Source organism: Bubalus kerabau, chromosome 7 (genome assembly GCF_029407905.1).
Source record: "Bubalus kerabau isolate K-KA32 ecotype Philippines breed swamp buffalo chromosome 7, PCC_UOA_SB_1v2, whole genome shotgun sequence".
NCBI classification, from domain to species: Eukaryota; Metazoa; Chordata; class Mammalia; order Artiodactyla; family Bovidae; genus Bubalus; species Bubalus kerabau.
In genome coordinates this window covers 62,484,992-62,502,651 of record NC_073630.1, presented here as the reverse complement: position 1 = coordinate 62,502,651, position 17,660 = coordinate 62,484,992, and the positions used below count along the sequence as shown (strand labels likewise).

General features: G+C 39.8%; 1 protein-coding gene across 10 annotated transcripts in view; it reads right to left on the bottom strand.

The window, feature by feature from the left end:
* Window positions 1–17,660, bottom strand: part of KLHL5 (kelch like family member 5) — a 95,320-nt gene that overhangs the window by 7,396 nt on the left and 70,264 nt on the right. For all 10 annotated transcript variants that reach the window (XM_055588281.1, XM_055588285.1, XM_055588287.1 and 7 more), the window contains 3 exons: window positions 9,180–9,404; window positions 5,276–5,438; window positions 1,911–2,123 (listed from right to left, as the gene is read on the bottom strand). In XM_055588281.1, the coding sequence (XP_055444256.1) occupies window positions 1,911–2,123; window positions 5,276–5,438; window positions 9,180–9,404 (601 nt within the window). The remainder of the gene's footprint in view (window positions 1–1,910; window positions 2,124–5,275; window positions 5,439–9,179; window positions 9,405–17,660) is intronic.

Sequence of the window (17,660 nt, the reverse complement as noted above, 5' to 3'; positions counted from 1 at the left end):
CAGTTTTGTTTTGTTTTGTTTTGTTTTTTAATTTTATTTTTAAACTTTACATAACTGTATTACTTTTGCCAAATATCAAAATGAATCCGCCACAGGTATACATGTGTTCCCCATCCTGAACCCTCCTCCCTCCTCCCTCCCCATACCATCCCTCTGGGTCATCCCAGTGCACCAGCCCCAAGCATCCAGTATCGTGCATCGAACCTGGACTGGCAACTCGTTTCATACATGATATTTTACATGTTTCAATGCCATTCTTCCAAATCTTCCCACCCTCTCCCTCTCCCACAGAGTCCATAAGACTGTTCTATACATCAGTGTCTCTTTTGCTGTCTCGTACACAGGGTTATTGTTATCATCTTTCTAAATTCCATATATATGCGTTAGTATACTGTATTGGTGTTTTTCTTTCTGGCTTACTTCACTCTGCCTTCCAGTTTTGAAACGTATACCTTTCTGATGTGTTCATACACACTCCTACTCAATCTACTTCCTGCTGCTGCTGCTGCTAAGTCGTGTCAGTCGTGTCCGACTCTGTGCAACCCCATAGACAGCAGCCCAAAAGGCTCTGCCGTCCCTGGGATTCTCCAGGAAAGAACACTGGAGTGGGTTGCCATTTCCTTCTCCAATGCGTGAAAGTGAAGAGCGAAAGTGAAGTCGCTCAGTTGTGTCCGACTAGTAGCGACCCCATGGACTGCAGCCTACCAAGTTCCTCCGTCCATGAGATTTTCTAGGCAAGAGTACTGGTGTGGCTTGCCATTGCCTTCTCCAGAATCTACTTCCTAAATCCCTTCAATTCTCTGCATCCCACTGATCACACAGAAGATGGGGCAGGGTGGGGCCTGAACCACTGTCCAGAGCTTGTGTTGATGTCAGGCTCTTTACCTAGACCCATATATGAGTTTTGAACATGGATAACTTGTTCAGGTTTTAAGTCTTACTAGCCCTTTATTTTCGTTTACTATTTCATACTTCTTCATTTGATATCAAAACATGTCAGAAATGTCCCTTTCCTTTTTGCTTATTTGCTTCTAGCTCCTAATTCATTCTCTGTAAAATTCATCAGACTCCTTTTCTTATTAGGTACAATATCCAGTACAAAATAGGTACACACTAAATGTTTGTCATAGGATTCAATTAATGAATTATGTAATCAATTCTAAGGTAACACTGAGGGAAGACTCTGAGGGGGTTGCTGGAGACAGATCAAGAGATGGCCTGAGCAAACCACCCAGTATTTACAGAGCTCATAATGAACTGCCTTGTTTGTGTGTGCTCAAGTTGGAGAAGGTGAGGGTGGGATGATTTGAGAGAATAGCACTGAAACATGTATATTATCATATGTGAAATAGATCACCAGTCCAGGTTTGATGCATGAGGCAGGGTGCTCAGGGTGCACTGGGATGACCCGGGGGGGATGGGATGGGGAGGGAGGTGGGAGGGACGGTCAGGATCGGGAACACATGTACACCCATGGCTGATTCATGTGAATGTATGGCAAAAACCACCACAATGCTGCTGCTGCTGCTGCTAAGTCGCTTCAGTCGTGTCCGACTCTGTGCGACCCCATAGATGGCAGCCCGCCAGGCTCCCCCGTCCCTGGGATTCTCCAGGCAAGAACACTGGAGTGGGTTGCCATTTCCTTCTCCAATGCATGAAAGTGAAAAGTGAAAGTGAAGTCACTCAGTTGTGTCCGACTCTTAGCGACCTCATGGACTGCAGCTTACCAGGCTCCTCCGTCCATGGGATTTTCCAGGCAAGAGAACCACCACAATATTGTAAAGTAATTAGCCTCCAATTAAAATTAAAAAAAATAAAAACAAACCAAAAAAAAGAGTTATTAATTTGTGTGGAAGTGTCAGAGGCTTAGGTTTGTTTATTCATTCCTAGTTTTCTTTCACAGGAAATACCTCTCCACACAGTCTGACAGCCTGGAAGTCAAGTTGGATGCAGGTGCGTCGTGTCCTCCGATGGCATACAGCAATCCATTCCAGGTAGTGACTCCTACTCCCCCTCTCCTTTTTGACATTTGTGCACAGAGTGTCCACTTATTAGTATGAGGATCAAAACATTCTACTGACTTGAGACAGGAACTTCCATCACGACCACCAACTGCATAAAGTCTATAAAAAGAACAAATTGAATGGTAAATAAGAGACAGTCCTATTATTATGCATAGGACAAAGAAAGAGGTTATTCTTATGGTATTTCATTGAATTCAGGGTGTCATCAGTTATAAGAAATACTGTCAATCTATGTGCCATTAAGAAAGAAGATGTGCCACCTATTAAATGGCACATGTATATATCATATATTTGTATATATTACATATCATTCTGTACATACATAAAAAAGAACACATAAACTCACGGGAGCAAAGACAACTTTTTCACAGCTGTCATCTAACTGACAAGTTACCACTGATTGTAGAATACATCACAATTTTAGAGATGTTAAAGTGTGTCTTAAAACAGATAAAAGATGATATATAAATATACTATGACATTTCTTAAATCGCTAAGATACGACTTGGTGATAAATAAAAGAAACTAACCTCTGAGCACTACCACAGGTGAGGCACTCTACATGTATTAATTTAATCATTACAGCGATCCTATGACAAACTATTTGTATCCTTGTTTCACAGGTAAAGAAACTGGGATTCATGGAGATTAAGAAACTTGCATGTGGTCACTCAGTAAGAAAGAGAAGCAGGACAACAGTTACATTAATGAGCAGTTGTACAGTCAACAGTCATCTGGGATGTATTTGTAATAGTGAAATATGAGAACAGAACTATAGATTCAAATATACTCATCTACTAGACAATGTTTAGGACACTAAAATACCATATTTATATTCATTGGTATGTTAATGTTCTAAATGTTGCCTAATAAACCAATAGAAATTCATTATCAATCAATACACTGCACTAAGATTATTATTAATTATATTATTACTACTGCACTAATAAAAATATTATTTTAAAAGATAATTTTATTTATTTATTTTTGCTTGTGCTAGGTCTTCATTGGTGTGTGAGCGTTTCTCTAGTTGCAGTGAGCGGGGGTTACTCTCTAGTTGTGGCATGAGTACCGCTGACTGCGGTGGCTGCTCTTGCAGAGCACAGCTCTAGGGTGTGCAGACTTCAGCAGGGGCGGCACGTGGGCTCAGGAGTTATCGCTCACAGGCCCTAGAGCATAGCCTCAGTAGTTGTGGCACATGGGCTTAGTTGCCTTATGGCATGCGGGATGTTCCCAGCCCAGGGATAGAACCCAAGTCTCCAGCATTGGCAGGTAGGTGAATTCTTTACCACTGAGCCACCAGGGAAGCCCTAATTAAAAATATTTTTACTCTGATCTTAAAATATGTAAAATATTTTAAATATTTGGACATATAAATATTTTTTATTCAGCACAAAGTCTTCTTAAACTTACTATTCACCTGGGAAACTCTTTGTAGATATTTTTCTATCAGTTTTTTGTAAAATGATAAATTCAGCTTACTGCACGTACACAAGCTTACACATTTTGAATTTATGGATGCCTTAGTTAATATTCAGCTATCTTTTAATTCTTAAAGAATAGCATTTGACCTATATCAAATTTCTACCCATTAAAACTCTAAGTATTTATATTTGGGTAGATATACATATTTAAAAGAAATATTTCATAATTTTAATTCATAATTTGTAATACCTGTGCCACTCAAGTGAAGTGTTAGTCGCTCAGTAATGTCTGACTCTTTGTGACTCCATGCACTGTAGCCCGCCAGCCTCCTCTGCCCATGGAATCCAGGCAAGAATACTGGAGTGGGTAGCCATTCCCTTCTCCAGGGGATCTTTCTGACCAGGGATCAAACCCAGGTTTCAAACTGGTTCTTAAATAATAAGATAACATATCCTAAACAGTAAAATATAGTTGCAGCAGTATCTTGTTTTAAACTTAAAATATATTAATAGCATGGAATTTGAAATTTATTTGAAACTTCAACCTGTTAAAATTTTATGTTAAAAACTTTTTTTGATGTTATTGCCTTAACAGTAAACTGTCCTCATCTTAAACTAATACTTGTTAGAGTAATTATATAAATACAGATCACAGAATGTTAGAAGGAATCAACAACTAGAAATCTCAATAACTAAAAACACATATACACATGCACAGTTTAATAGGTTTTCAGGTAGTGCACAGTCTTCACAGTGAATTCCTGGGTCTTCCTTGTGAAAAGTGGTATAGTATACTCATTAAGAGAATGGACTCTGGAGCCAGACTCTCTGGGTTTCAATCCTGGTTCTACCACTTATCACTTACTAGCTGTGACTTTGGACGAGTTATTTAATCTCTATCTGCCTGTACTTTATCATCTATAAAATCTAAATCTTTTAATAATCAGTAACAATCCTACAAATAATTTTAAGTTTCTGTATTTTAACCTTTATTCTTTTCTTTCTGGAGATGATGATAAAGCATTTTAAATGAGTAAAGTTATGTAACAAAAAACTTTTATTTAATAACCATATAGGTCTTCATTTTATGGAAGAAAGGCCTGGAAAAGATACTATATGTTTTAGTCTTTGAGTAACTAAGAGCTATTAGTTGTGGCTCTATCCAAATATGTTTATTTAGAGCAGACAAGAAACAAGGAAACATGTCTTTCTAAATGCATTCTAGTATTCAGCAGTTTACCAAGATAAGAAAGAAGTGTTAAGTAAGGAAAGGCTTCCCCTACAGCTCACTGCTAAAGACTCCACCTGCTAATGCAGGAGATCTGGGTTCAGTCCCCTGGGTTGGGAAGATCCCCCGGAGAAGGAAATGGCAACCCATTCCAATATCCCTGCCTGGAAAATTCCATGGACAGAGGAGCCTGGCGGTCTACAGTCCATGGGGTTGCAAAGAGTCAGACACAACTGCGTGACTAAAACACACATATATTTAAGTAAGGAAAAATCAGTAGCAGAGATGGAAGGAATTATTTAGAGAAATACGAGCGAGACTATATAATTAAAAAAAACTTTTCAAGTTATATAAACCACCAGATTTTCACTATATTGAATATTTATTTTACTTAAAATAACTAGAAATTTATAATATCTGTACATTAAAATAAAACCCTAATTAATGTTGAGCTATTTATATTTAGAACTATTATAAAAAAGAGACTAAAAAGTTTGTTTACATCATTCAAAGTATTTCTCTCATGATTTCTATGTATCTTTTAAGTTGGACATGCTATAGCTTGATACATTTAAGTGGAACTTTAAATATATCCTTACTTTCCACTTAGTACAGCCACACCAACTGTGCTCCTGGGAGTGGACATGGTAGCAACAAAGTTCCACTGGCGAGCCTGAGGGTCCCATCTTTCCACTGTATTCAGATAGCTCCAGCCATCATGTCCTCCTACTGCATACATAGGACCTTCCAGTACAGCCACGCCTACAGGGAGACAGGAAAGAAGCAAACTGAAAAATCGTTCATTGAAACATAAGTAAAATGAACCTTTAAGAAGCAAATTTAACTGAACAAAAATTGATGATAAAAATTTATGACGAAGGCATTGGTTATGAGGGACACAGCTCTTTTTGATAGATAGGTGGGTGGGTAAGAGGGAGAAATAGCACTGTAATTCTGGTCTTAAAAGGTTTAGAGGCAGCATTTTGAGGCCCAACAGGGGAAAGTTATTTAAAAAGCATACAATATGTGCAATTTTGCCATATTTAGAATATTTTTCAACAATTTGGATTTACAATATATTTGAAAACAGGAATTTTATTCCTTTCTTCCTTTAATTCAAATTATGAGATTCTGCATGTTAGATTTGATACCACAATATATTGGTCTGATTCATCAAAAGAGAACCAAGTCAGATTCATATGTTCATTTATTCAACAGCTACTGAGCTTCTACCACGGGCCAGGTACCTAATGGGGCGTAACAGATAAGGGCTCTGCCCTGATGGATCTAATATTTTACTTGGGAATAAAGGAAAAGGGTAGAGAGGATCAGGGAGACCTCTCGGATAGACTGATGTTTGAACAGAAATGTGAATGAAGTTAGGAAACCAGGCTTGAAGGTATCTAGGGGAAGAGAAGGTGAGATAAAAGGACTAGTATATACAAAGGCCCTGAGGCATAGTGTGTCTGTGATATATACAGCTAGGAGGCCAGTTGGTGAGTAAGGGGGAGAGAGTAGTGGATGAGGGGAAGGGTGGACTCAGATCATGTAGTGGTCGGGACAATTGTAAGGACTTTGGATTCTACTCTAAATGAGATGGAAAGCCAGTGGAGGGTTTTGGGAAGTGACTTAGCAAAAGCAGCAGGAGTATGACATGACCATAGTCAGGTAAGATATAAATACATATCACCTGAAGGCCAAAATACACATATTGTGATACAAAGACATCTATTTTTGTGAAATCATAGCCAGAAGACATAAATAGTCACCGTCCATGCAGGAACCAAATCAACATACCATCCTACTCATTTGTGTCCTACCAGTACTAGCTATAGGAGATTACCTATCTATTTCCAAATATACATAAAACATAGACAATTTTATATTTTTACATGTGTGTGAGTGTAATTAAGTAATTTAAATTTAAAATTTACTTAAGTAAAGATTTCTTCTGTAAGTTCAAACATTATTTTAAATAATGTTTATAACGTTTATTATAAGGTAAATTAGTAAGAACAAAGCTGTTCTGAACAACATAAAATGGAAATAAAGGCTTAAAGAAGACACTTTGAATGATATGGTCATTCTCCTTTGAACTTGCTACAGTTCAATGAACTCTTTTGTATGGTACCTAGAACTAATGATAGAATCCCATGCACAATCTCATCTGTATAAGACATAGGTAGATAATGGCCATTCCCATTCTATGTACTATAAGAAATTACATTAAGTTAGAATTGACTTTCTTTTCCCCATAATAGAGGAACGTTTGCAGCTGAATCATATTTTTGACCCTGGATTTTATGCTCAACACAAATTTATGCTCAACACAAACACAAAGCCTCGTTCAGGCTGCTTTTAAGATACATCTTCCCATTTTATGCCTATGTAATAGTTACCAACAAAGGTCCGTCTAGTCAAGGCTATGATTTTTCCAGTGGTCATGTATGGATGTGAAAGTTGGACTGCAAAGAAAGCTGAGCACCGAAGAATTGCTGCTTTTGAACTGTGGTGTTGGAGAAGACTCTTGAGAGTCCCTTGGACTGCAAGGAGATCCAACCAGTCCATTCTAAAGGAGATAAGTCCTGGGTATTCATTGGTAGGACTGATTTTGAAGCTGAAACTCCAATACTTTGGCCACCTTATGTGAAGAGTTGACTCATTGGAAAAGACTCTGATGCTGGGAGGGATTGGGGGCAGGAGGAGAAGGGGATGACAGAGGATGAGATAGCTTGATGGCATCACCAACTCGATGGACATGAGTTTGGGTGAACTCCAGGAGTTGGTGATGGATAGGGAGGCCTGGCGTGCTGCAATTCATGGGGTTGCAAAGAGTCGGACATGACTGAGCAACTGAACTGAACTGAACTGAATAGCTGATTTTATGGATTCAAGATTACTATTTGTTTTGTTTGCTGAATTTCATGTAGTTAATTTTAAGCTCCTCTCTCAGTACCTTAGCCCCAACTCTCTGGTTTTACTTCCTTATCTAACTTGAAACTGAAGATCATCTTTCACTGAAAGCTAATTGCAACTAGAGGAATCTCTTGTCTCTCTGATCTTTTGCTGTTCCCATTACCACACCAAGCTTCATGCCTAGACAATTTTCACTGGCATTTTGGGCAATTTCTACTCTGGTGCTCAGTATTAATAAACTGGGTATAGTATAAAGCCATGTTATCTAAACTCAACTATCTCTTCACTATAACTCATTCATCTTTTATAATAACCTATCAAATTCTTTATTGCAACTACTTTAAGCCTTTTCCAAAACTCTGATAAATTGACAATATGGTAACAAATTCTCCCTCTCCCAGAAGACATGTCTATTTGCAATGGGATTCTGTAGGTCCTCCCATCAAGAAGTGGAGTCTGTTTTTCTACCTTTTGAATCAGGGCTTGCCCACATGACTTATTTTAGCCAATGGGATATTACCAAACATGAGGCAAGAAGCAGCTTGAAAAATGTTTGTGCATTGGGACTTACCTTCTATTGCTGCTTTTGAAACCCTGTAACTCCCACCATGAGAATAATACTGGGCTAGCCTGAATGACTAGAGGCATGTGGCCCAATTGCCTCTGCTGCCTAGGCTGATAGCCAGTGTTCCACACATGTGAGTGAGGCCATTCTAGATCAATGACCAACTAGCCTGCCTGCCAACTCCAGATTCATGAGAAAACCCAGCTGAAATCTTCTAAGTCAGCCCAGACCAGAAGAACTCCCCAGCTGATGCACAGATTCATGAGCTAAATAAATAATCCTTGGTTTAAGCTTCTGCGTTTCGGAGTGGTTTGTTATACAGCAAAATCTGGGTGATATACATACATTTCAAGCCCCATCTAATTTTATAATATATCCACCTCTTCACTCTCAGCAAACAATTCTTTCCATTTTTTTCTATGAGAAAAGAGAAGTCATCTGATACAAGATCCCTAAATTCTCTTCTGTCCATTTCAGAATGAGTCATCAGTTTCTTGAAGATAAAGACAGTGTCTTCCTCATCTTTATATATCTACAGAACAGAGATCATGGCACACAGCACATGCTAATCAATATTTGCTCAGTGAATTACTGAATTGAAGAATGAAGAGTCTCTATCATGACATTCTCTGTGCTACCTCAAAATTTTTCTGCATCTTATTCATTTCTGCTTAAAAACAAAGGAATATACATGAAAAAAAAATAATGCTAAAGATCTTTAAATAAGCATTTCAATTAGATAACATTAAATGTCAACATAGAACACACATGTCAAATGGTGGCTTGTCAGTCCATCGTGCTACACCATAATTCTTAAATATTCATGTTTTCACTTGTGCTGGCTGCACATATACATGCTTGTTTTCTCTGCTTCTGCTTCTCAGATAACAGGGAGCATGAGAGAATGCTGGTGACTGCTGTTGGCTCAGCAGCTGCGACGCTGATCTTCTGCCAGGTAAAGAATGTGAAAATGCCATACAGGCCTATACATGAAAGTATGAACAAATCTGCAGTTATCTCACCAAGGCCATGCCTATGTGTAGACATAGGAGGCATCACACTCCAAGTTTTTGTTTTAGGGTTGTAGCATTCTACAGTATTCAAAGTCTTCAGTCCATCTCTTCCTCCAACCACGTACAGTTTGTCATCTAACACTGCAACGCCGAACTGCAGCCTCCGCCCATTCATATTTGCTACAGGAGTCCACATATTTGTACGAAGATCATACTTTTCGATGCTTGTTGCTCCTTAATAGTAACAGAAAGAAGTTATGCAAATAAAAAGCTCACCATCATTGAGTATTTTATGAACTTAGACATATAAAAGTATAGGATTAGCACTGACAATAATATTTCTAATATGTTCCAATAAGCACCTGCATGATCTCAACTTCCCTGCCCTCATCTCCTTCTACTCTCTAGTGCTTACACCAGACTCTGGTACTAGAAGGTCAAGTGAGAAAGGACAGTCTGTCAAAGAGGGCTGAGAAGCAACAGCCAGAAGGGAAGAAAGCAGGGTAGTTTAGCACGATGGAAGCCAAAGTAAAAAAGAGGATCAAGTAGGATGAAGACTGAAAAGTATGACTGAATTTAGCTACATGGAGGTCATTCATGACTTTAGGGAGAGTCCTTTGTTTGAGCAGTTGAGACAGGACTACGAGGTGAGGAAATGGAGAAAATGAGCATCAATCATTCCTCTAAGAAGTCTGGCTACAAAAAGGTGGAGAGAGAGAAGAATTATTTGGTGGGCTGAGGGAAGTTTTGTTTTGTTGTTAAAAGTGGATAAACCTGAGTTAATAATCGGAAGGATCTAGCCGTGGGGAAGGAAGTTGAAAATACATGAGACGAAGGACTCCTACTTAACAGTGAGAGTTCCTGAGAAAACATGAAAGGGCAGTATCAGGGCCCAGGTGAGAGGCTGGCTTTCATAGGAGGAGGGGGGATACACACTTCACCGAAACCAGGGAAGGACAAGAGCTGAAGAGTGGATGCAATGCTTTGAGAATCCTAAGCATGGAAAGTTTGGGGAATGATGGTGTCTACATGTTATCAAGAATTACAAGATCCAAAGAACTCTTCTGTTTTCTTTATGAGGTAAGAACAGTGGAGTTAAGGTTAAAAAAAAAAAAAAAAGACGTACTCCTCTAAACAAAGAGCCAATTCTCAGTAGTTCAGTTCAGTTCAGTTCAGTCGCTTAGTCGTGTCTGACTCTTTGCGACCCCATGAACCGCAGCACACCAGGCCTCCCTGTCTATCACCAACTCCTGGAGTCCACCCAAACCCATGTCCATTGAGTTGGTGATGCCATCCAACCATCTCATCCTCTGTCATCCCCTTCTCCTCCTGCCCTCAATCTTTGCCAGCATCAGGGTCTTTTCCAATGAGTCAGCTCTGTGCATCAGGTGGCCAAGTATTGGAGTTTCAGCTTCAACATCACTCCTTCCAATGAACACCAAGACTGATCTCCTTTAGGATGGACAGGTTGGATCTCCTTGCAGTCCAAGTGACTCTCAAGAGTCTTTTCCAACACCACAGTTCAAAAGCATCAATTCTTCGGCGTGCAGCTTTCGTTATAGTCCAACTCTCACATCCATACATGATCAATGAAAAAACCCTAGCTTTGACTAGACAGACCTTTGTTGACAAAGTAATGTCTCTGCTTTTGAATATGCTGTCTAGGTTGGTCATAACTTTTATTCCAAGGAGCAAGCGTCTTTTAATTTCATGGCTGCAATCACCATCTGCAGTGATTTTGGAGCCCAAAAAAAGAAAGTCTGACGCTGTTTCCACTGTTTCCCCATCTATTTCCCATGAAGTGATGGACCCAGATGCCATGATCTTCGTTTTCTGAATGTTGAGCTTTAAGCCAACTTTTTCACTCTCCTCTTTCACTTTCATCAAGAGGCTTTTTAGTTCCTCTTCACTTTCTGCCATAAGGGTGGTGTCATCTGCATATCTGAGGTTATTGATATTTCTCCCAGCAATCTTGATTCCAGCTTGTGTTTCTTCCAGTCCAGCATTTCTCATGATGTACTCTGCATATAAGTTAAATAAACAGGGTGACAATATACAGCCTTGACGGACTCCTTTTCCTATTTGGAACCAGTCTGTTGTTCCATGTCCAGTTCGAACTGTTGCTTCCTGACCTGCATACAAATTTCTCAAGAGGCAGATCAGGTGGTCTGGTATTCCCATCTCTTTCAGAATTTTCCACAGTTTATTGTGATCCACACAGTCAAAGGCTTTGGCATAGTCAATAAAGCAGAAATAGATGCTTTCCTGGAACTCTCTTGCTTTTTCCATGATCCAGCGGATGTTGGCAATTTGATCTCTGGTTCCTCTGCCTTTTCTAAAACCAGTTTGAACATCTGGAAATTCACAGTTCATGTATTGCTGAAGCCTGGCTTGGAGAATTTTAAGCATTACTTTACTAGCGTGTGAGATGAGTGCAATTGTGCGGTAGTTTGAGCATTCTTTGGCATTGCCTTTCTTTGGGATTGGAATGAAAACTGACCTTTTCCAGTCCTATGGCCCCTGCTGAGTTTTCCAAATTTGCTGGCATACTGAGTGCAGCACTTTCACAGCATAATCTTTCAGGATTTGAAATGGCTCAACTGGAATTCCATCACCTCCACTAGCTTTGTTCATAGTGATGCTTCCTAAGGCCCAGTTGACTTCACATTCCAGGATGTCTGGCTCTAGGTGAGTGATCACACCATCATGATTATCTGGGTTGTGAAGATCTTTTTTGTATAGTTCTTCTGTGTATTCTTGCCACCTCTTCTTAATATCTTCTGCTTCTGTTAGGTCCCTACCATTTCTGTCCTTTATTGTGCCCATCTTTACATGAAATGTTCCCTTGGTATCTCTAATTTTCTTGAAGAGATCTATAGTCTTTCCCATTCTTGGCGGCGGCCGAGAGGACCTACCCCACATCCAAGGTAAGGAGTGCGGCTGGCCTTTGCTGAAGCAGCTGTGAAGAGAGAGATACCCCATGTCCAAGGTAAGAGAAACCCAAGTAAGATGGTAGGCACTGAGAGAGGGCATCAGAGAGCAGACTGAAACCACAAGCACAGACAACAGGCCATTCTGATCAGACGGACCAAAGCCTTATCTAACTCAATGAAACTAAGCCATGCCCGTGGGGCCACCAAAGACGGGCGGCTCATGGTGGAGAGGTCTGACAGAATGTGGTCCACTGGAGAAGGGAATGGCAAACCACTTCAGTATTCTTTCCCTGAGAACCCCATGAACAGTATGAAAAGGCAAAAAGATAGGACACTGAAAGATGAACTCCCCAGCTCGGTAGGTGCCTATTGGAGATCAGTGGAGAAATAACTCCAGAAAGAATGAAGGGATGGAGCCAAGCAAAAACAACACCCAGTTGTGGATGTGACTGGTGATGTAAGCAAGGCCCGATGCTATAAAGAGCAATATTGCATAGGAACCTGGAATGTTAGGGCCATGAAACAAGGCAAACTGGAAGTGGTCAAACAGGAGATGCCAAGAGTGAACATCGACATTCTAGGAATCAGAGAACTAAGATGGACTGGAATGGGTGAATTTAACTCAGATGACCATATCTACTACTGTGGGCAGGAATCCCTTAGAAGAAATGGAGTAGCCATTATAGTCAACAAAAGAGCCCAAAATGCAGTACTTGGATGCAATCTCAAAAACGACAGAATAATCTCTGCTCGTTTCCAAGGCAAACCATTCAATATCACGGTAATCCAAGTCTATGCTCTGACCAGTAACACTGAAGAAGCTGAAGCTGAACAGTTCTATAAAGACCTACAAGACCTTCTAGAACTGACACCCAAAAAAGATGTCCTTTTCATTATAGGGAACTGGAATGCAAAAGTAGGAGGTCAAGAAACACCTGGAGTAACCATCAAATTTGGCCTTGGAGTACAAAATGAGACTTCTGCCAAGAGAACACACTGGTCATAGCAAACACCCTCTTCCAACAACACAAGGGAAGACTCTACACATGGACATCACCAGATGGTCGACACCAAAATAAGACTGATTATATTCTTTGCAGCCAAAGATGGAGAAACTCTATATAGTCAGCAAAAACAAGACCGGGAGCTGACTGTGGCTCAGATCATGAACTCCTTATTGCCAAATTCAGACTGAAATTGAAGAAAGTGGAGAAAACCACTAGACCATTCAGGTATGACCTAAATCAAATCCCTTATGACTATACAGTGGAAGTGAGAAATAGATTTAAGGGACTAGATCTGATAGACAGAGTGCTTGATGAGCTATGGACAGAGGTTCGTGACATTGTACAGGAGACAGGAATCAAGACCATCTCCAAGAAAAAGAAATGCAAAAAAGCAAAATGGCTGTCTGAGGAAGCCTTACAAATAGCTGTGAAAAGAAGTGAATCAAAAAGCAGATAAAAGAACATTGGGGTACACGTGTCTCTTTCAATTCTGGTTTCCTCAGTGTGTATGCCCTTAGAAAAGGCAGAGGAACCAGAGATCAAATTGCCAACATCCGCTGGATCATGGAAAAAGCAAGAGAGTTCCAGGAAAGCATCTATTTCTGCTTTATTGACTATGCCAAAGCCTTTGACTGTGTGGATCACAATAAACTGTGGAAAATTCTGAAAGAGATGGGAATACCAGACCACCTGATCTGCCTCTTGAGAAATCTGTATGCAGGTCAGGAAGCAACAGTTCGAACTGGACATGGAACAACAGACTGGTTCCAAATAGGAAAAGGAGTCCGTCAAGGCTGTATATTGTCACCCTGTTTATTTAACTTATATGCAGAGTACATCATGAGAAATGCTGGACTGGAAGAAACACAAGCTGGAATCAAGATTGCTGGGAGAAATATCAATAACCTCAGATATGCAGATGACACCACCCTTATGGCAGAAAGTGAAGAGGAACTAAAAAGCCTCTTGATGAAAGTGAAAGAGGAGAGTGAAAAAGTTGGCTTAAAGCTCAACATTCAGAAAACGAAGATCATGGCATCTGGGTCCATCACTTCATGGGAAATAGATGGGGAAACAGTGGAAACAGCGTCAGACTTTATTTTTCTGGGCTCCAAAATCACTGCAGATGGTGACTGCAGCCATGAAATTAAAAGACGCTTACTCCTTGGAAGAAAAGTTATGACCAACCTAGATAGCATATTCAAAAGCAGAGACATTACTTTGCCAACAAAGGTTCGTCTAGTCAAGGCTATGATTTTTCCTGTGGTCATGTATGGATGTGAGAGTTGGACTGTGAAGAAGGCTGAGTGCCGAAGAACTGATGCTTTTGAACTGTGGTGTTGGAGAAGACTCTTGAGAGTCTCTTGGACTGCAAGGAGCTCCAACCAGTCCATTCTGAAGGAGATCAGCCCTGGGTGTTCTTTGGAAGATATGATGCTAAAGCTGAAACTCCAGTACTTAGGCCACCTCATGCGAAGGGTTGACTCATTGGAAAAGACTCTGATGCTGGGAGGGATTGGGGGCAAGAGGAGAAGGGGACGACAGAGGATGAGATGGCTGGATGGCATCACTGACTCGATGGACGTGAGTCTCAGTGAACTCCGGAAGCTGGTGATGGACAGGGAAGCCTGGTGTGCTGCGATTCATGGGGTCGCAAAGAGTCGGATACGACTGAGCGACTGATCTGATCTGATGGCCGTTCTATTTCCAGTTTTTTAAGGAATCTCCACACTGTTCTCCATAGTGGCTGTACCCCAATGTTCATCGCAGCACTGTTTATAATAGCCAGGACATGTAAGCAACCTAGATGTCCATCAGCAGATGAATGGATAAGAAAGCTGTGGTACATATACACAATGGAGTATTACTCAGCTATTAAAAAGAATACATTTGAATCAGTTCTAATGAGGTGGATGAAACTGGAGCCTATTATACAGAGTGAAGTAAGCCAGAAAGAAAAACACCAATATAGTATACTAATGCATATATATGGAATTTAGAAAGATGGTTAATGACAACCCTGTATGCGAGACAGCAAAAGAGACACAGATGTATAGAACAGTCTTTTGGACTCTGTGGGAGAGGGAGTGGGAGGATGATTTGGGACAATGGCATTAAAACATGTATAATATCATATAAGAAAGGAATCGCCAGTCCAGGTTCTATGCAGGATACAGGAAGCTTGGGGCTGGTGCACTGGGATGACCCAGAGGGATGGTATAGGGAGGGAAGTGGGAGGGGGGCTCAGGATGGGGAACACGTGTACATCCATGGCAGATGCATGTTGATGTATGGAAAAACCAATAGAATATTGTAAAGTAAAAATAAATAAGTAAATAAAGAATTTGCAAACTGAAAAAAAAAAAAAGGCAGTTAAAGGGAAAGATATACCCATTTGAATGCAGAGTTCCAAAGAATAGCAAGGAGATACAAGTAAGCTTTCCTCAGTGATCAATGCAAAGAAACAGAGGAAAACCCTCAGTTATGAAGAGTTCAATTAGTATCTACTTTACTTCTCTCTTCTAAGCCTCTAATACAACATGAAATCAGTGCTATTCTTATAGCACTACAATCAAGACAAGCATTTATTCTGAAATATTTGTTACAACTAGGTCATCAGAGCACTGATGCTACTGATGTCTACTAAAATTTAGAAATAGTTTTGCCATTATACATATGGCAAGAAACCTTGAAAGTCTTTAATACATGTGTGTATGCATATTTTTGTTGTTGTTTAGTTGATACATTGTGTCTGGTTCTTTTGCAACCCTATGGACTGCAGCCCACCAAGCTCCTCTGTCCATGAGATTTTCCAGGCAAGAATACTGCAGTGGGTTGTCATTTCCTTCTCTAGGGGATCTTCCAGACCCAGAAACTGAACCCATAGCTTCTACCGAGTCTCTTACATTGCAGGCAGGCAGACTCTTTACTGCTGAGACACCAGGGCTGTGTGTATGCATATATTTTTCTTAAATTAGTGTTACTATTTTTATTTACCTTATAAAAGTTTTAAGTTATTTGAGATAAATACTGAGTCTTTTTCCACTGTAGCATTCTCAAATGTCATATAATAGACTCTGTTGTATATAGCAGCTGTTGAAAAATATTTTTGAATTTGAATAATCTTTGTGATTTTTAGCCAAAATGAGGCTTTACCGATACAAATATTTTATGTAATAGTATACTTGAATCATCACTCTAAACTTGACCTTAAAAACTTCTTTCTTCCTCAAATAAAAAGCCCCTGCTACTTATCTGTCCTAATTTGAATTTTGAGTTATTCCTTTTAGATCCAGTTCACTAAGCAGTATCAGAGGCATATGAACTAGTAACTAAAAATTCTTTTGTTAATATCAAATGTAATTTTAAAGACATTAAGATTTTAAAATCTGAAACATGTATCTTAAAAAATGTTATCTCCAAATAACAAAATCTTAGTAATTATAAAAATCCTATGTAAAAGCTTGGAATTTCCCTAATTTATACTGAAGGACTGACCTTTAAAAAAAAAATTAAGTACAAATATATCCTGATACCATTTTAGTGGCTATTTAGAACCATTACTAGCTCATTTGGGGGTTCTATACTAAACAGATATATGAAGGGACCAAGAACTTAATAATCAAGACTCCTATCTAACTAATGCAAATTGCTCTTCATTATTTCATGGGTGGAGGAGCCTGGTAGGCTGCAGTCCATGGGGTCACTAAGAGTCGGACACGACTGAGCGACTTCACTTTGACTTTTCACTTTCATGCATTGGAGAAGGAAATGGCAACCCACTCCAGTGTTCTTGCCTGGGGAATCCCAGGGACAGGGGAGCCTGGTAGGCTGCCATCTATGGGGTCGCACAGAGTTGGACATGACTGAAGCAACTTAGCAGCAGCATGAAGACACTGGGAATAAGATAAAGCCTTGGAAGACAGCTTGAGTAGGACAGAACCTCAGAGCATTTGATTATTAAGAGAGACTTAGAAATAAATTTGGTCAAACTGCAAAGGCCAGATTACAGAAAGTCTTGAAATCTAGAGAGAGGAATTTATACTTTGTGCAGTAAAGAAATTAAGATTGCTGAAACTTTTGAGCAGAGCAGTGGCATGTTAACGGAAGTTAACATGGGAATTAAGCAGAGTATAGTGTCCAAAGTCAAAATGCCTATCTGTATCTTGATTCCATCACTAATTAGCTGTGTGAGCCTAGGAAAGTTATTTAACTTCTCTGTCTCAGTATCCTCTTCTCTAAAAGAGGGCAGTATGGCAGAAAGTGAAGAGGAACTAAAAAGCCTCTTGATGAAAGTGAAAGAAGAGAGTGAAAAAGCTGGCTTAAAGCTCAACATTCAGAAAACAAAGATCATGGCATCTGGTCCCATCACTTCATGGGAAATAGATAGGGAAACAGTGGAAACAGTGTCAGACTTTATCTTTTTGGGCTCCAAAATCATTGCAGATGGTGACTGCAGCCATGAAATTAAGACGCTTACTCCTTGGAAGAAGAGTTATGACCAACCTAGATAGCATATTGAAAAGCGCGACATTACTTTGCCAACAAAG